Genomic DNA, 24,448 nt, shown 5'->3' on the forward strand with positions numbered 1-24,448 from the left:
ATTTTGGAAGTGCGTAACTTGTCTGGTTTCACAGATTCACAGATGGAGAAATTTTGCCTCATGATGAATCATACCTTGAGTTGCACCCATACCTGATTTAGATGATATTTAGATGAGACTTTAAATTTTAGAGTGGATGCTGGAATGAGTTAAGATTTTGGAGGCTGTTGGAGTGGAATAAATGTATTTTGCACATAAGAAGGACAAAAATTTTGGAGGTGCCAAGGGTGGAATGCTGTGGACTGAATTGTGTTTCTCCAAAATTCATATATTGAAGCTCTAATTCTCCGTGTGACTGTGTTGAAAGATAAAGCCATTAGTATGTAATTAAATTGAAATAAGGTGATAGGTCTAGGTCTCTAATTTGATAAGACTGTGACCTTTTTGAAAGGACAGACGGAGAGTGGGAAGCCATTTTTCATCTTGTTCTTAAACCCTGATGCAATAATGAGAAAATAGAAGTTATGTTTTTAGAGAAATGCACACTTTAAGTAAAATTAACTTTACCTACTTTGGCTTTTCAGAAACAGACTTCCAGGTATCAGACGTATCTCATAATGATGTGGCAGGAGAGGGGTTGGTAGTAGTTAAAGGTATTTCCTTTTGAAAGCCAAGCGGCAAGCTCTAAAGACCTGCCAAGCTGGTTTTGTTTGAAAAGGCCAAATGACTAGAGACTGATGGCTTTCATGGAAATGCAAAAGAGTATACTTATCCAAAACCCCTCTTCTAAAGTTGACGGTTTACAACTCTGCAGTTCCTGGAGACCATTTGTTCTTTGAAAAATCTAATTTTGCTGAGTACAACCTTGTAAGATTCCAAAGGAAATATGTAATCACTCAACACGACCCCCCTCCCTTACCTAAAGGAGGGTATAACACCTCTCGTCTACTGTTCTGGGGTGCTTGAGCTTGATTTGAATGCATGAAATTCTTGGCCCGCTGTGCTAGCCAGCATAATAAAGTGCCACTTCCTATAATAGTCTTGGTGTCACAATCTCTCTATTTTTCCTGCTACAACCTAAACAAGGGTATAAAACCCCACTTCTGTTCTGTGGGGCTCGATTTGGATGCATTAGCCCCTCAAGCCCGCTGGGCTGGCCAGCATAATAAAGTTGCCACTTCCTATAATAGTCTCGGTGTCACGATCTCTCTGTCTTCCCTCTACAATTACCGCAATCAAGCTTACCTAGAGTAAAGGGAATTTATAAGACCTAAGACATCATTCATTGGACAAGGATGGTAAAAGTCATGAAACTTGTAATTACAAAACTTATGACTGCTTAGAGGGAGAGCAGGTGGGGATTTGATCTTCCAGTAAATTGGGCCCTATCTACAGGGAAGCCAAAGATCCCCCAAGCTACCCACTGGGAATGCCTAGGAGATAGGGGAGGTGCACTCTCCATTCGGGAAGGTGCAGGATAATTAGAATCCTTGTCACACCCTTCTCTAGGGGCTATGATAATGTGGGCGGACATTAGTGGGTCTCTGCGTCACAGGTTCTCCAAGACATCCACAGGTGGTCATGGCAGTCACGTGCAACATCTCCAAGGAAAGGATTTAAGCCAGTGCTTTGGGGAGCTATGAGGCCACACTCACCTAGAGTGTAGGCCCACTCCCTGTCTGTGGGGGTTGAAGCTTTCTTAAATAAATCTTTTCTTCCCTCACCTCATTGTGTTGCAATTCTTTGCATTTACTTTTTTTTTTTTTTTTTGAGTTGGAGTCTCACTCTGTCACCCAGACTGGAGTGCAGTGGCCGACAGCCTCGACCTGCTGGGCTCCAGCGATCTTTCCGCCTCAGCCTTCCAAGTAGCTGGAACTACAGGCACGCGCTACCACGCCCGGCTAATGTTTTAATTTATGGTAGAGATGAGGTCTCGCCAAGTTGCCCAGGCGGGTCTCGGACCTGCGGGCTCAGGCAATCCACTCACCTCAGCCTCCCAAGGCGTGGGATTACAGGCTGAGCCACCGAACCCAGCTTGCATTTACTTTTAATTTGATCTCTGGATTGCCGGCTGTGGGGGGTGGGGGTACTGCGCTTCTCTCTCCATCAATCTCACCCTCACCCTGCCCTACCCTAATACTTTTAAAAAGAGAAAGATCTTTCTCTCCCTCCCTCTCTCGCTCCCTCCCTCCCTCCTGCCCTCCTTCCCTCCCTCCCTCTACCATGTGACAACAGCAAAAAGGTCATGGACCAGCTGGGCAGAGAGCCGTCACAGGGAACTGAATTGATTAGCACCCTGATCTGGGACTTTTCGGCCTCCAGAACTTTAACAAATAAATTCCTGTTGTTTGAACCTCCCAGGCTACGGTATTTTGTTGTTATTTTTGGAGATGGGGTCTCTGTTACCCAGGCTGGGTTGCAGTGCAGCAGTCATAACTTACTGCTGCCTCCAACTTCTGGGCTCAAGCGATCCTCCCATTTCAGCCTTCTGAGTAGCTGGGACTACAGGCCTGTGCCACCATGTCCGGCTATTTAAAAAAATTTTTTTTGTAGAGATGGGGTCTTGCTGTGTTTCTGAGATTTGTCTCAAATTCCTAGGCTTAAGTGAGCCTCCTGCCCTGGCCTCCCAAAGTGCTGAAATTACAAGTGTGAGACACCACCCTTGGCCTCTATGGTACTTTGTTATGGTACCCTGAGCTAAGACAGGGAAGATGGTGGTGTATCTGATCATGGAAGTCCCTTCAGACCTGTCTTATTCCAGACATTCCCAGAATGTTCCTGGACCCATTCCAGAGTGGGCAGTCTTATCTCAACATTCAAAGTATCGGTAAGTGTTACCCTAACCCAAGCCCCAGAAATGGGAAATATCCCACTGGGTGCCATCCTGGAGTGTTTTGGTAACAAAATTCCCATACATTTAACTATTTTTCATCTGTTTTATTAGCATCAATATATACAAAGTGGAAAATGACTCAATTTCATTATTCTAGCTTAGAAAGTTTGTTTTGCGTTTAATTCTGTTTGGTGATAAAATGAAAATTTCCCAGGAGAAAGCCTACCTTTGGGGTTGCTGAACAACTCAGTAATATCTGACCTCATATGACCCAGCACGCCTCACCAAGTTCATGCCCTTCGAATGACCTTGAGCAACCAAGGAAAGGGCCCTTTGGCCTGAGGCTCATGCCTCAGCCTAAAGCTACCTGCATGTTTGCCAAATCACTTCCTCTTACATAACCATCCTGGTTATGCAGTTACTTTGCTTCCTTCCGGGCTGTTTGGCAGTTTTCAAAGCTATCAGCCTGAGGTTCTGTGGGCTCTTCAAAGAGCTAGTTCCAAAGATCACAGTTAAAGCGCATCTATGACACTAAGTAAGGACGGTTATCAGGGAGTGATCAGAATATTTGTTAGCGAAATAATTCTACAAAAAAACAAAAACAAAGCAAAAAACGGAGCTTCAAGCCAAAGAGGGCCGAGTGTGTGCATCTTTAAAGCACAAGGTGGTGGCTGACAGATACAGCTCATAGGAATTAGTATGTAATCCACGCCGTCACATGCATTCTCTGAAGCTCACAATCTCTGTAAACGTATTTCCTCACTGTTTTAAAAACAAAGAGTGGCTTGTAGGAAGGCTTAGTCCGTTCTCAAGTTTCTCAAGAGTGTATCCTATTCAAAAATATTTAATCCCAATGGGTTTTAATATTGATCTTATAAAAACAGACATATATGAACTGTGATGAGATTCTCATACATTTTTTGGCACTATGATTTTTTTTTTTTTTTACCTTTACCTTTACATATTACAAACACACATTCAGGTATTTTAAAAAGAAGGAAATAGACACCAAGCTGTCTTTTCAATCACACTGTACATCATTGAACTTGTATGATCCATCTCTAGGCTAAAACAAACTTTTAAAACATGGTTACAGATGCTGTACTACTAAGACAGAACTATGACATTGGTCTTCTTTAAAAAAAAAAAAAAAAAAGCCAACACCTTTTCTATCTCTTCAGTAGCCAATAAGGATACTTGGACCATGGCCCAGCAAGTTTTAGGGATCAGGGTTAGAATACAGATTCATATTTTTTCAGTCTTTACAAAAGGCAAATGTTTAGTTTTTACATAACCAGCATATGTTCTAAAATCAAACATCATTCATCAAGATCTTCATTTTAGGTGACCCAGGGTTAGGGTTAGAAAAAGCATCCAATGGAAATAAAAGCGAGGATTGGATTCTGCCTTTTAAAAAATGTTACATTATTGGTGTTGTTGTCTTTCTCCAAACATGACATCATTCACTAATGGCCTGGAACACGTCTTTTCTGGTTCTTGCATTAAATGGGATGGGTCTTGGGTGCTGGAAAGTAGCCTTTAGCTCTGTCTTGCCGCGCGCCACAAATGCATGCTCTTAGAAGCATATATGGAGGATTCTTTTCTGGCAGAAGGAAAATATTCTGGCTTCAGACCCCCAGGATTGAGGTCCGAGCTCCTGCAGGCAAGGAGTGTGTGTGTGTGTGTGAGTGTGTTTGTGTAAAACCAACTTCCCTATCCTGCTCAAGATGCTTCCAAAACCACCACCTAAATGGGAACTCCTTGCCATTATCTCTACAGCATGGCAGCCAGGAAGATTTGAAAACCAGCAGATTTAAAATAATTCTAGAGAGTATTAACGAAAGGGTGTCAGAGAGGGCTCCTAATGCCACTGAGCCTGTGTGCCATCGGCTGTCTTCACACATCACCAGTCCCAGGTAAATCCACTTCACACATACCATTCCTTCCCTGCATCCTCACCTCTGCCTTTTCTTTATATCTCTATTTAGAAACAAAATCTTCCAAAGAGTCACGCACTCACCAGTTTCACTGGGTTGAGGCAAAAAGACCCTGGTGAAATGGAAAGGCGCCCATGTGATTAGATGTGGTGTTATGAATTCCTCTCTGGCCTGAAATTGCTCCTTCTGTCCTCACTGATGTTCAGATCGGAGGATGTGGATAGTTGCATGGTTTGCTGTGGTTTTAATCCCCTTCCCCTGTTTTCTATACCTCCGCAGTCTGCATTTCTGCCACCACTCAACATTCAGAGCTTCAGAGAACCGAAAAGTAGTTTCTTCTCACAGGACACTCGCTCCCCCTGAAATACTTGATAGCAAGTATATTCTGAAGGTGATACCATTTAGAGAAACGGGACACTTGAGTCTCCCCTATTTTGGGGGCTAAGACTTCCCAAAACTGCAGGAGAAAAAACAGAGCTCACCCATGAATTACAGAAAATGCCTCCAGCTCCCTGCTCCCATCAAAAACCCTTGTAATGACATGAGTGGAGCTTATGGATTTATTATCACAGCTTGTAGGTGGCCTGCTGTGATCGACTCTGGCTCTTGCAGCATCAATTACCTGTTTTTTCATTTTTGAAGGAATGTCAAGGAAAAGAGCGTTTTATTAACTCAGTTCCCTCACCCAATGTCCTCTCTCATCCAATTCTTCATTGGAACTCTCAAATCTCTAATTTTCTCTGAAAAATTTCCTTTGATCATTTATCACCATTTTAGAAAGAAAACATGTAATTATTTTGTCAATGTCCAGTGAGGCCAGGGTGATAAAAGACAACATTTATGTCACACCTTTGCTGCCTTCAGAAGGGTCATGAGAGGGAGGAAGATTTGGAAGAACCTTTTAGAGGCTAGTAAAGTTGGAAGAGAGGACACAGAATTTGTTTTGGAATAGATCTCCAAAAATTGGTTTCAGTACCCATGCTCAATTCTAACCCAAGCTAAACCAACACGAAATACTCTTTCCAACCTAATCTTGGGACTTAGATTTGTACTAAAAACACCACGGGCATGGATCCCAGAGATGCAGGCAATCTGTTACAGCCTTCGGATGGCATTGCTGATGGGAGAAACTCTATCTGCTGTTGTCTTTTGCTTTTGTTTGTTTCTGCTGCTGTCTGCCATTTTGCAAGTCTTCCACCTGCCTTCAGAATCGAGGCTGTGATATGAATATAGCTGTGGGTGCAATACATCCAACCACACCTATTTCACTTTTAAATATAATAAATACAGTGAAGAAAACAGTAAATCTTCAATCAAGAGTCTAAAGAAAAGACAATTGACACTGGGGTTTCCGTCAAATGTCACATGGTCTCTGGATGAATGTCTCGAGGAGATTGAGGTTGAGTTCATGTCTGTAAGTCCCATTCCAAAGCGTAGTTCTCCTAGATAGAGACCTCATACTCTCTGGTTTCCTGCAAGAGAGAGAAGCACAGGTTTGTGAAACTCTTGTGTGCTAGAGTGATACATTCATGATTCTAGTTCTTCACACCCTCATGTCTGTGCCTTTGGTCATGACTTTGCAGTGCATTTTCTCTCTGGCCCTGCCTTGCTTCTGCCAATGGGTTATAAGAAAACGGCACAAAACAGGTGCTTGTATCTTGCCCTCTTGCTGCCACCATGAGCAGGGCATGTCCTCTACTCTTTAGTCTCTGCAGGAAGATGAAGAACACACAGAACAGAGTTAAGTCACCCAGCCAACAACCAGCCAGTGCCAGGATTACCATCCAGCTGAGCTTGAAGTGGATTCTTCCCTGGTCAGTCTCAGATGAGACTGCAGCCACAGCTGAGCCCTGACTGTAGCCTGTGAACCCTGAAGCAGAAGACTCAGCTAAGCTGTACCTGGATTCCTGACCTATAGAAATTATGAGATAAAAATTGTGTGCTGTTTCAGGCCTCTAAATTTGTAGCGATACTGTTACACATGCCTCACAGACTGATGAACAAATTAATGCTTGTTGCATTAAGCCACTGAGTTTGGGGAATGTTTGTTACTCAGCATTATTATAGGTCTAGGTCATGGATACACCCTGCTAATAAGTATTGATAAGGTCTAGTCTCTAAAATGCTCTTTTTCATCAGCTTGACCTTTCTTCAGGTTTGAAAGCAAGCCTCATAGAATGCAAAATAACATTTGCCCTGCTCTTCCCAGTGCCATGTAAAATGACTGTACTATGTGGGTAGCAACCAGCTTGATTTCTCCAATATTTACGGAGTGTGTAGTGTATTCCAGATAGAGGAAGTCACAGACTCAGCCCTGGATGTGGTCACTGTCACGGGTTTAATGGAAGCCTCTAGCTCCTGCTGGGACAACATAATAATACAATGACATCTATGCTTCATGGCAGATGGGAGCATGGTGAGCAGACTCCATGGGGGTCCCCATGATATTAATCTTCTGGGGTTCGTGCTCCTGTGTGGTCTCCTCTCCTTACGAGTGGGCAGGACCTGTGATTGGGTTCTAACTAGTAGAATACAAAGGTGCTAAGATATCATGCCTGTGTTTACATGGCAGGATTGTGACTTCCATCTTGTGAGGAGACACCCTCTCTGGTTGACTTTGAGGAAGCCAGCTACATGTCACGAGCTGCTCTATGGAGAGGAATACATGGAAAGGAAATGAGTGTGGCCTCTAGGTGACAGCCTGCAAGAAACTGAGCACCCTATTCCAGCACCCCAAAAGGAACAGAATGCCGCCAAGAACCACATAAACTTGGAAGTGGATTCTTCCCTGGTCAAGCCTCAGATGAGACTGCAGCCCCAGCTGATGCCTTGACTGTAGCCTGTTTTCCCTGAAGCAGAAGACCCAGCTAAACTGTACCTGGATTCCTGACCTGCAGAACTATGAGATAAGAAGTGTGTGCTGTTTGAGGCCCCTACATTTGTAGTAATAGTCTCACACCTCAATAGATAACTAAAAGATCAGAGGAGGTGGTAGTCAAGGAAACTTAGCAGGGACAAGGAAGAAGTCAAGTTATGCCCTCAAATATTGGGAGACAACTGCACATCATTACATAGTGAATTTCAAGGGTGGTGGTTTTGCAGTCATGTCCAGCCTTTCAGTTTTTTCACATGTGCTTCTGGGCTTTTGCACATGCTTGCCCTTCTGCCTGGTATCTTCTTCAGCTGAGCATCCAAATTCCACCCACCTCCCAGATCTCAGCTTTATACTCTCATTTTATCAGAGATGTCATCCCTAATCCCCTGCAATCATCCCCTATCATACACTCTCATAGTACTCAGTCTCATTTTTCTTCATGGTCGTTAAAAATGATCATTTATTGTAATCAAGATATTCATGGGCACATTTGATTGTCTGAGGGTCAAGGGAGGCAAGAGAGCGTCATGACTAAGATCATCACATTGAATTTGCGTCCTGCTCCAGGCTGTGCATCTTGACTGTGTGCAACCTTGGCCCGGTCATTTTTTTCTCACTCTGGACCTCAGTGATCTCATCAATCTATTAGAAATATCTGTGGAACCTATGACAAAGAGCTGCAAGGATTCAGTGAGATTATGCAATCAAAATTGGCTGGGTGTTGTGGCTCACACCTGTAATCCCAGTACTATGGGAGGCCGAGGTGAGAGGATTGCCTGAGCCCAGGAGTTCAAGATCATCCTGGACACCATAGCGAGACCTTGTCTCTACAAAATATCAAAACAGTAGCTGGGCATAGTGGTGCATGCCTATAGTCCCAGCTTCTCAGGAGACTGAGGCAGGAGGATAGCCTGAGCCCAGGAAGTCAAGGCTGCAGTGAGCCGTGATTGTACCACTGCACTCCAGCCCAGGTGACAGAGTCTGACTTGGAAAAAAAAAGGAGATTATGCATTCAAAGTAACCAACATATGATACATATTATTATTATGATTATTATTATTATCATTGCTGTTATTATTATTGACACCTGTCCCCTTTGCAAGACTGTAAGCTCAGGATCTGTTCTGTTTGGTTCATGACTATGTCCCCAGTACCCAGCACAGGGCTTGTCACTCAGATGTGTAGGACTACTGCACATGGCCATTGACTAAGGAGCTGAGCTCAATAGGATGTGTGGAAATGCTGCACACTGCCACCAGGCCACCAGTGGTCCTCTGTCTGAGGTCTTGGGTGCAGCCCCTTCTTCCTGTGGGCATTCTGTGGAGATTCACAGCCTCACAGGTTCATGGTCAGTGCCAATCACTCACACAGAGAGCTGAGTTCTCCCAGCAGTTATGACAAGAGGCGAGGGCTGGTGGGGATGAGACAGGACCACTGGCCGAACCTCTTGGGAGCAAAAGGAAGCAAAATCCTCAGTCTTGTTGTTGGCAAATGCAGAGCAAAAAGGGAAGAGTCCGGGAGAGACCCACTCACCCCTGTCTCATAAATGGGGTTGTCAAACTCAGTTTCCACGGTGATTTGGCTGTAGGGGTGGGAGTACATCAGAGGCAGGCGGAGGTTGGAGTAGTAACGACATCTAGGGGAGAGGCAAGAAGAGAGAGAGAAGTTACTTTGCCACAAGGAGACATCTGACAATGCCGAGCAGGAACAGTAGGTGCCACTTCGCTAGCTGTGCTGCCTCCGTGAATGGCAACTATGCAAATAGCCTCTTGCAGGCAGAAACAGCAATCACAGGCCGGGCGTGGTGGCTCAAGTCTGTAATCTCAGCCCTTTGGGACACAGAGGTGAGGGGATTGCCTGAGCCCACGGGTTCGAGAACAGCCTGGGCAACTTGGCGAGACCTCATCTCTACAATAAACCAAAAAATTAACGCGTGCCTGTGGTTCCAGCTACTTGGAAGGCTGAGGTGGAAGGATCGCTGGACCCCAGTGGATTGATGCTGGGGTGGCTGTGAGTGTGCTACTGCACTCCAGCCCAGGTGACGGAGTGAGACTCCCATTCAAAAAAAAAAAAAGAAAAGAAAGAAAATAGCAATCATAATAGCTCTCTACTCATAACCCAGGTAGGGATAACTACAGCCCTGTGACCTCTGCTCGCTGGGAATGGGGTGGAGCTTAGTCTGTTTTCACGTGTAAGGGGATTCAAGTCCCTCTTTAATGCAAAGGGCAGCAACAACAATCATGAGCATTTATTGAGCACCTTCTATATGCCATGTCATCTTAAACATCCTTGACCACCTTTTTAAAGGTGGTTCCTCAGTTACTCACCACATCCATCTTTCTGTCACCGTGTTTATTTTAGTGTGTTATAATTTATTAGACTGTGAACTCCTCAAGGGTGGGGACAATTTGTGATAGGCACATGCTTACCTCGGGGCCTTTGCACATGCTGGTTCTCTGCCTAAAACCCTCCTCTCCCACGTATCTACATGAGTTACTCATTATTGCTTTCGAGTCCTTGTTCAAGCAACACTTTTAAATGGGGTAGGGCCACCTCAACTTACCCCATTTAAAATGCAACCCAACGCAGTCTGAGTGGGAAAACAAAAAGTAAAATGCAACCCAGGAGGGCAAACATTTCCTTCTATTTTCACACATGATGTTTCCGGAGATTAGAAAACTGTCTGGCATATAGTAGGCACTCAATAATTGTAAATCTGAGTAAATTAGTGACTACCTTAGGCATGTTTTAATATCTTTTTTCTTATCAAATGTGAGTGCTATGGCTCTGGTACACATCAGACTGTCAATACTTATTTGTGAGTGAGTGATGGAATGGGTGGGTGGACATGCCTGGTAGTGTGTCATGGTATGGCCTCCACTAAACCATAAGCTCCTCAAGGGCAGGAATGGTGTCTGCCTTATTTGCTGCTGCCTACTGAACCCTCCAGTCAAGGAGGCTTGGTAGGTGCCCAGTATCAATACTTATCCCACAGAGCTGAGTTGAACCCACCATCCCTGCAATCACGCAGATGCCACACCACTCCCTCCAGCTCAGGCTCATGGGGTGGCCAATCCCATCCCCTGTACGCTGGGGGCTGAGTGCCTGGTGCACCCCTCCCCCCAGCCCCCTACCTTGTGATGTAAATGTAGGCTCCTCCCAGCAGCAAGGAGATGATGAGTACCGGGATGAAGATCGCCAGGGCCATGTTCCCTCCTTCCAGTGACGTCTCTGCTGCCGCTTCTGCTACTGAACACAAGAGCCAGTGAGGCCCCTCATTGCCCAGCACCTGGCTCCCAGGTGTGCTCCCACCTGCCCAGTTCTGTACCTACTCAAAGAGCTGATGTCCCAGAGCCTTAGACCTTGGAGGTCTGTCTCCGGAGACCAGAGGAAAGGTGCCTGTCCTGTGCAAGGGAGCCCAGACTCACCCTTGGGTGGGACAGCCACAGGGGCTGCCGAGAATCACACTGATTGAACCCTCAATTATACTGTACCCATTTGGGGTAGACTATAGTTGAAATCTCTTTACAATTCAATGCAAGGGGTGACATGGAGGAAATCCCAAGTAGGTAACTGGGAGGGAGGATTTGCTGGACATTCCATGGAATGGCAAGGAGAAATGGGAATGGATGTGGGCCCGAGACACAGGGGTGGTGGGCAGGTCTGGGCTGCCTGTATGTCTGGGAGTTGGATGGTGCTGGGGCCAGCCACCAGGTTTCTAAGGGGTTCCCAAACCTGTCCTCACCTGGGGAGAGGGCACCCAGCCTGGCAGGCCCCTTCCAGAACTGTTGAATCAGATTCTCCAGACTAGGAGCGGGCTCTGAGCATCTGGGGCAGCTCTCAATCCTGCACACCCCAATGACACCCCAACTGCAAAGGCCCAGGTTTGATTCCCAGAGGCCACCACTGCACACTCTTGGACTCCCACGACCTCCCATTGTTTGTGGCAATAGCAAGAACCACGAAAGCTGTTGCAGAGGCTGGGGGTGTTTTCCCAGCACAGCTGGAAGGGGGACCCCACGTCTCTTCTAGAAGCTTGGCCTCCAGGTTTCTTCTGCCATTCTCCACGGTCACATCTAACAGAGCGTAGCTGAACACCAATCTATAATCCATTAACCACCACTTATGGGGTGTGAAAAATCAATCCTGATACCCATGATGGACACGTGAGTACCAGGCATTCCAATGGCACTCGTAATCACTGAGCAACCCAGCCCTTGAGACAGTTCCATGGTTCATTGATTGGCAAAAGGCAGGAAACGGATGCTCTCAGTGGAGAATAGCACGAAATGGCCTCTATTTTCCAAGTGGACTGGCTAACCCATGCTCCTCCCTTCTCTTACATTAGAGCCCCCGGCTCTACCTGCTTGGGTTAAATTGTTGTCCGTGACCAGGAACAGCAACTAATGAAATGTAATTCCCATAGCCCCAGATGCTGAATGGCTCATTCGTGCCAGAAAGCTAAAGATGGTTCCAGAAACAGTAATGAACACTGCTTGATTGACTTAAAGACTTTTAGAAAATGGAGTAATGTTATTTTTGTTTTTATAAGTCAAGAAATTAAAATGATTTTTAATAAATAACACAAGAAACACGTCATTGCTATGTTATTAAAATTCAAAAACTGCTTAGGTCTACAGATGAAATATGCTACCATCAGCTGCCAGCCCACTCCCCGCATCCACTAGAAATGAAATAATATATGGTTTCTGACATCACAGCCCAGGCGAGTGGCTTTGTATGAAGTTTGATAGCGGTGACATAGAACACAGAATGCTTTGAGCATGGCAAGGGTTGGAAAGGGAAGGAATCACAAGATGAAAACGAAAACAAAAAGAAAATCCTGGATAGCTTTGAACATCTGTTCCGCATTAATCGACCTCACTGGGGGATTCCTAAGAAAAGAAGAACAGAAAGGAGGGAGAGAGAGAGAAGGGATGAGCATGTTGGGGAAGAAAAAGGGGGAAATGGACCGCTGCACGCTCCTGGAGCAAACCTTTCCCTCCGGAAACCAGGACGCTCTGCGTGGAAGGTGAGGCGTCCTTGAATGGCATCATGACAAGTCTGACAGTAGGGTCGTGCCTTTCTCAGGCCCGTGGCCCCTCGGTTTTCCTTACCTCTTTGTCATCACCATGTATAGAACTGGTGTCAAGTCCCTTTCAGGTGATATTTGGGACCCTAAGTTGCACATCCCATTTTTTCCCCTAACAACATTATTTGTTTGGAAGTTATCTTTGGCTGTGTGAAGGCAGAGTTTGTGTTTTTTTATTTTTTCAAGCATCTGAATAAAGATATTCAAGAACCTGCCCTTGTTGTCTGCTATTGACTTGATTTATTGGATTTTTCATGCTGGAACTCACCTTCTAAAGCATGTTCAAAACTGTCTTGATTAACTGAAAGAGAAATCAGGAAGCATTCATCAATGTAAAGTGAATCCACTGTTTGCATGAGATGAGGCCAACAACAACAAAACAACAACAAAACAACAACAACACAACTAAATGCAAAAGCTCACGCTGTGCCAAAGTTAGTGCTGTGTTTTCACTTGTCTTGGACTACTATACTCAGAAAATACCTGGATTCTTCACTTCCTAAGTTCCTAAGAAAAGATGAGGTAGGTAAGACGGAAGAGCAACAGTGAACAGCAGACTGAGCACTCCCCAGGTGTCCGACATCGTGTCGATCTCTAGGTACATTCACTCATTTAACTCTCCCAACAACTTCGTTAATTTGGTACTATTATCATCCCCATTTTACAGATGAGCAAACAGAGGCTCAAAGAAGTGAAGCGACTTCTCTGACATCACACAGTTTCTAAGTGATGAAGGCAGGATTTAAATTAGGACTGCTTTACTTACTCTTGCCTCTGCTTTTTCCCTTCCTTTTTTGCTTCCTCCCTCCCTCCCTCTCTCCCTCTCTCTCTTTTCCTTCTTTCCTTCCTTCCACCTGAGCTTCCCAAGTATCTGGGACTACAGGCACACGTGACCACGCCTGGCTATTTTTAAATTTTAAGTTTTTGTAGAGATGAGGTCTTGCTATATTGTCTAGGCTGGACTTGAACTCTTGAGCTCAAGAAATCCTCCTGCCTCGGCCTCCCAGAGTGCTGGGATTATAGATGTGAGACATCATGCCCGGTGGCCTCTGCTCTGACCTATATGTGGTTAGAGGGTCTTCTCACTGCTTTCATGTAGAATAAATCACAGACGAACCCTCAGACTCAGGACCTTTATACAAAAAGCCAACCAGAGGTGAAACTGTCTTCCTGCTTTGAAGCATATATTGATGTAAATTTTCCTAATCTCATTTTTATTCCATCGTTATTTGATTAGGCCTTGTATTCCATGTAACACAATTTTCATTTATTCATATTTCCTGCAAAACTTCTCTGGAGGTTTCAGGTGATGGGGACCAGTGTTCCATGCTTTGGCCTTCATACAAAATATACTAACAAGGATGGGTGTTTCTTTTCTTTCTTTTTTTTTTTTTGAGTTGGAGTCTCACTTTGTCGCCCAGACTGGAGGGCAGCAGCACGCTCCCGGCCACCATAGCCTCGACTGGCTGGGCTCCGGCAATCCTTCTGCCTCAGCCTTCCGAGTAGCGGGAACTACAGACGCGCAATACCACACTCGGCTAATTTTTGATTTATTGTAGAGACGAGGTCTCACCAAGTTGCCCGGGTGGGTCTCGAACTGGCGGGCTCAGGCAATCCACTTGCCTCGGCCTCCCAAAGTGGTGGGATTACAGGCTGAGCCACCAAGCCCGGCCGGGTGTTTCTTTTAAGAATGCAAAACTCCAGCATGAAGGGCTCAGATGGAAAGACTGTAGTATTAGGGGTCAGGAAGGAGTGATCACCAAAGGCCTAGTGACACTCATGTCTCAAATCCCAAGTCTTCCTGATGAGTGCCTTGCTAAAGTCACTCTCTGACTTAGGTTATCATCATCAGATGAGGACCACAAAACCAGTTGAAAAGTGAGCTGGCTAAATGCAGACATACCTGCAGTATTGGCAAAAAGAAACTGGAAAGATCGAGGTGGGTGCCACCACTCAGGACGTGAGCTGGACCGTGGTTGAGTGTCTGGGAATGTATGAACTTCCACGGAATCTTAGACCTCTAAGGAGACATTGAATCTTGTGGCCCTTGAAGCCCTGTGTCCGTGTATTAAAATGCAGGTTTCCGGGCCCTTTCTGGAACCTGCCGGGGTATAACTGTGGGAGAGGACTTCTGCAGCTCTCACAGGCGCCCCAGGAATTCTGAGGCAGCCAGCTGTTCCACAGATTCTTCTCTAGAAACACTGACCTGGTCTCACCCCATAATTTCACAGAAAGGGAAACCAAGGTCGGAGAGGGAGGGTGGCTTACTCGAGGCCACACAGTGGTCCATAGCAGAGCCAGGGTGGTGCCAGGGATCCCTGAGTCCTAGTCAGTGGCCTTGTAATGGCACCGAGTGGCTTCCCCAACTCCAGACAATGTCATGGACCCCACCTTTTTTTGGAGGAAGAAGTGATTTATCACATCCTTGCAGTGTTGGAAGGGCGGAGTCTCCGGAGTGGAAATCAAAGGGGCAGAGAGGGGCCAGAAAGAGCCTCTCCTCTAGGAATTCTGTTGTGCCTCCAGAAGAAGGTGAGAGACGATGGCTGAGTCACCTTGTGGGGCTCTCATACTTATACAGAGGCTTCAGGGATAACCTACAACACTGAGCATCTTTTCCTGTTTTGGGGGGCATATATGTGTTTTTGATGATAATTGCAGTTTTCTATCAGATTGGCAACATTAAAATTTAAAAAAAGGGTAACATCCAGTGCGAACATGAGCCCACATTGAGGGAGTATGCCTTGCTTCCATTGTGAGAAAAAATCTGGCAACACCCACAACCACTCAATAGCCACAGACCTTTGTCCATACCACCCACCCTACTTTGAGGAGTCTGTCCTGCAGGATGAAAAGCTTCAGCATCCAAGGATTCATGGGCAAGGATGTTTTGGGGCAAAGCAAAACAAATGAAAAACGGGAAGAGAACCAGTAGGAAGGCTGAATGTCCTAGGAAATGTGCATAGTGTGGAATGGTAGACGGCTATTAAAAAAATAAGATGACTAGGCCAGGCTCGATGGCTCACTCCTGTAATCCCAGTACTTTGGGAGACCAAGACAGGAGGATCGCTTGAGCCCAGGAGTTTGAGACCAGCTTGGGCAACATAGCAAGACCCCGTCTCTACAACAAATAAAATTAGCTGAGCAGGGTGGTGGAAGCCTGTAGTCCCAGCTACTTTGTGGACTGAGGTGACAGGATCGCCTGAGCCTAGGAGGTCGTAGCCATGGTGAGCCATGATCACGCCACTATGTTCTAGCCTGGGTGACAGAGTGAGAAAAACAAAAAAAATGGAGTTGCATTTAAAAAACATTAAGAAAATGTCTCTGCCAGTGGAGAAAAAGTAAAACACAGAGCACACTATGATATGACCCCCCTCCTTTTTTAGTGAAAGAAAAACAAACAACCCCTCCCTTCTTTCCAATTTTGTTGAGTCATGCATGTCTAGGGAACTTATAGGGAAACACTGGAAATTCAAGTGATTAGTACTGGCTTCTAAGGAGGAAAGGAAGGGGTGGGGAAAAATCGGATATAACTTTCTTTTCTTTTCTTTTTTTTTTTGAGTTGGAGTCTCACTCCATCGCCCAGGCTGGAGTGCAGTGGCATGTTCCTGGCCACCGCAGTCTCTACCTGCTGGGCTCCAGCGATCCTTCTGCCTCAGCCTTCCTGGAACTATGGGTGTGCACTACCACGCCCGGCTAATTTTTTGATTTATTGTAGAGATGAGGTCTCGCCAAGTTGCCCGGGCAGGTCTCGAACCCAAGGACTCAGTCAATCCACTCACCTTGGCCTCCCAAAGAGCTGGGATTACAGGCTGAGCCACCAAGCCCGGTCTATAACTTTATTTTCAAACTCTGATTTTTTTTTTTCTACTCGCTCTGTGAGATACTTTTTGTAAAAATTCAAGGATTTAAGAAGACAATTGGCAGATAAACATGTGTACAGTCCAAAATGGCTCGTCTCCTGGTCTTCTTATTTAGGTTTCTTAAAAAACAAACCCTGCTAATTTTTCCCCCCCGCAGAAAACCTACCAACAGCACTAACTTAACTTTTATTAATGTCCACATAACACTCAGGGGATTTACACGAGATCTTTACTCAGGAAAGCAGGTTTAACGCTAACCAAGCAGGCTTCCTGTGCTACCGAAAGCAAATTCAAATACAGGTTGGGCTTAGTCAAAATTATGGGGGAAGGAGGGCAGGCAGCTGTCTCAAAAGCTAACAGCTACCTTTTTAAAATTTTTTTTTTGGAGTTGGAGTCTCACTCTTTCGCCCACACTGAAGTGCAGTGGCTGCTCCCGGCCACCGCAGCCTCGACCTGCTGGGCTCCGGTGATCCTTCCGCCTCAGCTTTCCAGGTAGCTGGAACTACAGGCGTGCGCTACCACACCCGGCTAATTTTTGATTTATTGTAGAGACGAGGTCTTGCCAAGTTGCCTCCCAAAGTGCTGAGATGACAGGCTGAGCCACTGAGCCTGGCCAACAGCTCCTTTCTTACCATTCTCTGCTCTTCAAAAGGACCTCTCATTCCCTGCTATGCAAGTCTTTGCCATTCATAGGGTAAGCCCCTGCTTCACACCGGGGGAGATTATTCTTTTTAAAAGCTATTTATTTGTTTATTTATATATTTTTGAGTTGGTGGGGGTGTCTCACTATGTCTCCTAGGCTGGAGTGCAGTGGCACGATCATGGCCTACCACAGCCTCAATCTCCTGGGCTCAGACGATTCTCTTGCCTTAGCCTCCTGGAAAGCCTCCTGGATAGCTGGGACTAAAGGCATGTGCCACCAAGCCCAACTACCTTTGATGTTGCCCGGGGAGCTGGTTTCAAACTCCTGGGCTCAACAGATCCTCCCACCTCGGCCTTCCAAAGTGCTGAGATTACAGGTGTAAACTATTGCAGCTGACCTATTTATTTTTTTATTCACACCTTCCTCTTCACAGAAGATACCAGGTGAGATTAAATCACAACTCTCACGTCATGTTTTCTGCGTTTGGCTGATGATACGATTCGCCTGTGGGGCTAGTTATAAATTAGACCCAGCCAGTCGGAATCTCCATGAAAAGGGGCCAGGACTCTGTTTATGTTTGCACCTTATGTTTTGAAACCACTGCCTTAAGGAGTTCTCAAATTCGAAGTACATTTGAATAATGGAGAGTTCCTTAAAATGCTTATTCCAGGCCCCCTCCCTCCCAGTGATTCTGATTTGTTAGATATGGGGTAGATTCAGAGGTGTGCTTCTAATGGGCACCCTGGGTGATTCTGATGCTGGGGAGTCAGGTTGGTTGGGGGCCTTCCTACACCCCTGAAGTCTGCCTGCAGGTAGCCTGCTGTGCAAGAGGCAGGACATTGACAGGACACGTGGGTTCAAGTCCCAGCTTTGCCTTGTACTAGCTGTGTGGCTTTGGGAAAGTCACTTAACTTCTCTGAGCTTCTCCTTCCTTAGCTGTAAAATGGGTAACATGGCTCACCTATCTTAGACTGTGGTTAGGAGGCTTAAATGAGGCAATTCAGGGGAATTTTTAAAAATATGAGTAAAATCCACAACATACACTTAACCATTTTACAGTGCACAATTCAGAGGCATTTAATACATTCACTATGTTGTGCAATTATCACTTCCATCTAGTCCCAAAATATGTCCATGACCCTCAAAACAAACCCGGCACCTAGTAAGCCGTTATTTCCCATTCCTGCCTTACGACCCCTGGCCACTGCTAATTTGCTTTCTGTCTCTGTACATGTACCTATCCTGGATAGTTCATATACATGGGATCATGAAACACTGACCTTGGTGTCTGGCTTCCTTCACCGAGAGTCGTGTGTTTGAGGTTCATTCATGTTGCAGCTTGCCAGGACTGCGTTCCTTTTTATGGCTAAATGATATTCCATGGTATGAATGTGCCACATTTCACTTTGTTTCATCAGTTGCTGAATATTTGAGCTGTTTTCATCTTTTGGCTATTATAAGTAATGCTGCTATAAACATTCATGTAGAAGTACTTGTCTGAATACCTGTTGTCAATTCTTTTAGACCTATCCCGAGGAGGGGAAAAGCTGGCTGGAAAGGTGATTTTAAGTCTTAAAGCCAAGGTTTATGAATAAGGCATCTGGGGAGCCACTGAAGCTGTGGGTTCCTGAGCAGAAATGTAAAACTTCATACTTCTGGCCCCCCTGGGGAGTGAATTCAGAGCTTGCCTGATCCTCAAAGGCAGATTATTATTATTATTATTATTAAATTGAGATTTCACTCTTTGCCCAGGCTGGAAAGCAGAGGCATGATCACAGCTCTCTGCAGCCTTGACCTCCTGGGCTCGGGCGAACCTGAAGCTTCAGCTCCCTGAAGCTACTACAGGCACGAGCCACCACGCCTGTCTAATTTTTTAATTTCTCACGGAGATGAGGTCTTGCTATGTTTCCCAGGCTGGCCTTGAACTTCTGGGCTCAAGCAATCCTCCCACCCCTGCCTCCCAGTGTGCTGGGACTACAGGGTTGAGCCAGGACACCGGCCGAATATATTATTGGTTTTGCACTTCAAAAGCAGATAAATGGATTCGAATTTCACTTGGTGTGTCACAACTTAATTTCATTACTGAGTCTTTCGTTAATTCTAAGCTGCAACTTTCCTACTTTTCACCATCGGGGAGTAGGGGCGCGTCTTAAATGAATGGTGTGTTATAGCAGTTGCCAGCAGGCGAGTGCCTCCCTGGGTGACCTCCCGGACCCTCGGCAACCTCAGAAGCGCCTGAGCGCTCGCCTGAGTGCTGGGAGACCCCGCAAGCCACTGGCAAGGGCCACGTGTTCGTGAGAAGGGCGTGCACAGGTGGGAAACGTAGGCACGTTCTCTAGGCAGGAGTCAGCAGGCTGGCTCGAAGGAAAGCACTGGCGCGAGGTCGGAGTGGCCGCTAGGGCGCTCAGCGTCCGGAGCCTTTTTTTTTTTTTTTTGAGTTGGAGTCTCACTCTGTCGCCCAGACTGGAGTGCAGTGGCCGCTCCCGGCCACCGCGGCCTCGACCTGCTGGGCTCCGGCGATCCTTCCACCTCAGCCTTCCAAGTAGCTGGAACTACAGGTGCACGCTACCACTCCCGGTTAATTTTTTTTAAATTTATTGTAGAGATGAGATCTCGCTGCCCGGGCGGGTCTCGAACCCGCGGGCTCAGGCAATCCACTCACCTCAGCCTCCCAAAGGCGCTGGATGACAGGCTGAGCCACAGAGCCTGACTGCCTAGGCCGATCCTCCATCCCAGGACGGGGCTGCCTCCTTTCTGTGTTTCGTCTCCCCCTCCCCCACCCTGGTCCCAGCCTTGCAAACCCTCAGAACCAGAGACTTTAGTTTTTTTATGGACTTGTCTAAAGAATTCTGCATCCCCGATGCTTTTGATGGGACAGGGGCAATATTGAGAGGAAAAATAGGGACTGAGGTGGCTCACATCTGGAATCCCAGCACTTTGAGAGACCAAGTAGGAGGATCGCTTGAGGCCAGGAGTTTGAGACCAGCCTGGGCAATGCAGTGACATCCCAGCTCTACAAAAACATTAAAATTAAAAAGAAAATTAGCCAGGCGTGGTGTGCACCTGTAGTCCTGGCTACTTGGGAGGCTAAGGTGGGAGGACAGCTTGATCTCAGAAGTCCAAGTCTGCAGTGAGCTATGATTATGTAACTGCACTCTAGCCTGACTGACACTCCAACCTGGGTGACAGAGTTAGACTCTGTACCTAAAAAAAAAAAAAAAAAAAAAAAAAGACACTGAAGTCAACAATGATTCCAAAGTGCCAGACTCTGAAGTTAGGGGAGTTTAAAGACACCAGACCCAGTTTGCTTTGCTTACATTTTCATTTTAACGTTTTCCTAAGTGTGATATATGACCAACATCTAACCTCAAAAGAGAGCTTTTAGTAATAAACATAAAAATGCTAAGAAGATATGGCATCCTAGTTAATTGGCAGCGTTTTTTTCCTTCCTCAGTGGTGCATCAAGTAATGGTGACATCTAAGATTTAATGAAGTACAAAGCCTGGCTTTTTAGAGCACGTCCGGAGTTCCCACGAGACCGGCCACTTGGACCCTGCAGCAAAGAGGCATCTTACCTTTGCACATGGGCAGCGGCCCGTTCCAGTGAGATGGCTGTCCCAGTATGCAGCGGATGGTCACTTCGCCCATGAGCTCGAAGCCTTCGTAGCACATGAAGGTGAGGGACTCCCCTGGCAGGTACAGTCGCTTGTACAGGATTTGGTATCCGTTTTCAGGCAGCCCTGGGTTGTCACATGCCAGTGACTCCTCCGCTGAAATGCAAACCAAAGGAGCTCTGATGAGACTATGCCCATCCCTGGTGACTCCTACTCAGAGCCCATGGGATCTAGCCCTGGCTGGCCTTCCCAGCGTCTTTTCTCTGCATCAAACTGTTTCTCATCCCTCAAACGCACCTGTGTCTCTCCCACCTCTGGGCATAGATGACAAATTCCTAGCCTCAAGTCGCCCTACCACCTTGGCCTCCCAAAGTGCTGGGACTACAGTCATTGAACCACCACACCTGGCCAGCGTACAGATTACGTATGGGCATGGTAGAATGACCTGGGCTGTGGAATCTGGGTTAAAACCGGAGTTCTGCTGCTTATTTGCTGTGAGACTGCCAGAGAGTGGCATAACCTCTCTGATCATGTTTCCTCATTAGCAAAATGGGAATAATAGTAGTACCTATCTCATAGGGATTTGGAGCACTAGATAAAATAAATAAGCAAATAGTTAGGATGTTGGCATGTCATCGTTGTTTAACTATGAAATATTCTCCTTGTTTCTCACCTTTCACCTAAACCTCCCATCCAACATGGCTAGATCTTGTCTTTCTCATTTCTCCTTCTCCAGGAAACCTTCCCTGATGCTTCCTACCACCAACTGAGTCATCAGTCTTTTCAGTTCTTCACCCCAGCACTGCATACATCGTATTGTACTGAATTATTTAACATCTGTTTCCCTCCCTGGGGATGAACTTGAGGCAAACTTGAAGCTCAGGACCTGGGGGACCATAGGCGCGCCAAGTGCACTAAACGGCCCCAACGAATAACCCCACACTGCCACCTGGTGGCTGGTCTCTTCAGTGGCAGGCTGGTTCTTTTTCAGCACCCAGAGGGAATGGACAGCCAACAAACACTGCTTTGAACACAGAACTACACACTTTAAGACATTTAAAAAATTTTAAATTGTGGTAAAATACGTATAACATCAAACTTATCATATGAACTATTTTAAACGTACAGTTCAATAGTGTTGCGTACATTCACATTGTTATGCAACCGGTGGCCAGAACTCTTCATTTTGCAAATCTGAAACTACATGCAATAAACATCTTCCCATTTCCCCTTCCCCTCAGCCCCTGGAGACAACTGTCTCTAGGAAGTTGAATACTCTTGATATCTCATAGAAGTGGAATCATCAGCCGGGCTCGGTGGCTCAGCCTGTAATCCCGCGCCTTTGGGAGGCTGAGGTGAGTGGATTGCGTGAGCCCGCGGGTTTGAGACCCGCCTGGGCAGCGAGACCTCATCTCTACAATAAATCAAGAAATTAGCCGGGCGTGGCAGTGCGCACCTGTGGTTCCGGCTACTTGGAAGGCTGAGGCGGAAGGATTGCCGGAGCCCAGTGGGTCGAGGCTGCGGTGGCCGGGAGTGGCCACTGCACTTCAGTCTGGGCGACAGAGTGAGACTCCAACTCAAAAAATAAATAAATAAATAAGAAGTGGAATCATCTAGTCTTTGTATTTTTGTGATTGGCTTATTACACTTGGCATAATGTCCTCAAGGTTCATTCATGTTGTAGCTTGTGTCGACATCTCCTTTTTTTTTTTTTTTTTGAGTTGGAGTCTCACTCTGTCACCCAGGCTGGAGCACCGTGGCACACTCATGGCCACCCCAGCATCAACCTGCTGGGTTCTGATGATCCTTCCACCTCAGCCTCCCAAGCAGCCATAACTACAGGTGCGCGCTACTATACCTGGCTAATTTTTTATTTATTGTAGAGACGAGGTCTCACCAACTTGCCCAGGCTGGTCTTGAACCCACGGGCTCAGGCAATCCACTTGCTCTCCTTCTTTTTTCAGGCGGAATAATATTCCCTTGTATGGATATGCCCCATTTTTTTTTTTCCAGTTGGAGTCTCACTCCGTCGCCCAGGCTGGAGGGCAGTGGCATGCTCCTGGCCACCGCAGCCTCGACCTGCTGGGTTCAGGCGATCCTTCCACCTCAGCCTTCCAAGTATCTGGAACTATGGGTGTGCACTACCACACCCAGCTAATTTTTTGATTTATTGTAGAGACAAGGTCTCACCACGTTTCCCAGGCTGGTCTTAAACCTGCAGGCTCAGGCAATCCTCTCGCCTTGGCCTCCCAAAGTGCTGGGATTATAGGTTTGAGCCACATGCCTGGCCTGTGCCCCATTTTGTTATCTTGCTCATCCATCGATGGCCACTTGGGCTGCTTCCAGTACCTTCTGGCTATTGTGAAGAATGCTGCTATGAACACGGATGTGCAGACATCAGAGTCTCTTTTTCATTTCTCCTGTGTTTATACCCATAAATGGGACTGCTGGATCCTATGGAAATTCTGGCTTGATTCCCCATCCTGTCACCCTCGCAACCCTGAGATCCTGGGTTCAGAACATGGAGCAGGCAGGTCATTTATATGCTGTCTGATGATCTAATGCACCTTGAGGGAGGCAGTTTCTTCACTTTTGACTTTTGAGGCTTTGTTTCATCTCCCCCCTCCCTCTCTGACTCCTTGCTTCACATCAAACTAGTTGCATTTTTCAGGATGGATGACATTACTTCAAACCTGTCTGCTTTTGTCCATGCTGTTCCCTCTGTCTGAAATGCCCTTCCTCTTCCTATCTTAGGGGAGTATGATGGATGGGCACTAAGACAACTCTTCCAACTCCCCACCTCCTGAGAGTCACTCTAGTGAACTGTGGGCAGGGCCTGTTAGTTGCTTCTAACTGACAGAATAGGCAAAAAAGATGGGATGTCACTTCAGTGATGATGTCACATATGGCGATACTTCTGTCTTGCCAGCAGATTCTTCTCTCTTACTGTCTCTGGTGAGACACGTGGCTATGCTTTGAGCTTCCCTATGGAAAGGTCCACGTGGCAAGGAACCAAGGGTGACCTCTGGCCCACAGCTTGTAAGGAGCTGAATCCTGAAAACAACCAAGTGGATCCTTCCCCAGTTAAACCTCCAGATAAGACCTCAGCCCAGAGTCTCTCTTGTGAGAAATCCCAAGATGGAGGACCCAGTTAAGCTATGTCCAGACTCCTGACCCACGGAATCTGTAAGATAATAAATGCATGCTGCTTGAAGCATTTTATTCTATAAGATGAATGTCAAGACTCTCCTTAAGGCCCAGATATATCCCCAGCAGCATGACTTCCTCTGTTCCTGGAACTATGTCCTGCACCTGCACAGATCTCCATCCTAGCTTCAGAACCTTTTCTGGTATGGTTTGGTTCTTACCTCTGCACCCTTTTCCCAGACTGAAAACTCATATTGTGTCCATGCCAGGAATCCTAGTGCCCAGCACAGTGCCTGGTTCACCAGAAGCATCCATTTATTCAGTCAGCCAATTTCTATTGGGCAATTATTATATAGTATATAGGTAGAACTAAGAGCACAGAGGTTAATCAAACAGATAGAATCCTTGGCCCTGTGGGACTTGTGGGTCACAGTCTAACAGAGGCCCTTACAAGGGCCCTTTTCTCTGTGAACAAAGCCTACAGTGGACTCTATGTAGCTTGTGCAA

General features: G+C 46.3%; 1 protein-coding gene across 1 annotated transcript in view; it reads right to left on the bottom strand.

Annotated features, from left to right (window-relative positions):
- Positions 1-2,862: 2,862 nt before the first annotated feature.
- Positions 2,863-24,448, bottom strand: part of SEZ6L (seizure related 6 homolog like) — an 88,214-nt gene continuing 66,628 nt past the window's right edge. Inside the window, 5 exon segments of the mRNA XM_008063600.2 lie at positions 2,863-6,182; positions 9,119-9,221; positions 10,720-10,831; positions 12,946-12,978; positions 20,756-20,950. Coding sequence (XP_008061791.2) covers positions 6,153-6,182; positions 9,119-9,221; positions 10,720-10,831; positions 12,946-12,978; positions 20,756-20,950 — 473 coding nt within the window. The 3' untranslated portion in view covers positions 2,863-6,152.

This window comes from Carlito syrichta, unplaced genomic scaffold (genome assembly GCF_000164805.1).
Source record: "Carlito syrichta isolate Samal-C Ts95f unplaced genomic scaffold, Tarsius_syrichta-2.0.1 Scaffold306949, whole genome shotgun sequence".
In the NCBI taxonomy this organism is placed as follows: domain Eukaryota; kingdom Metazoa; phylum Chordata; class Mammalia; order Primates; family Tarsiidae; genus Carlito; species Carlito syrichta.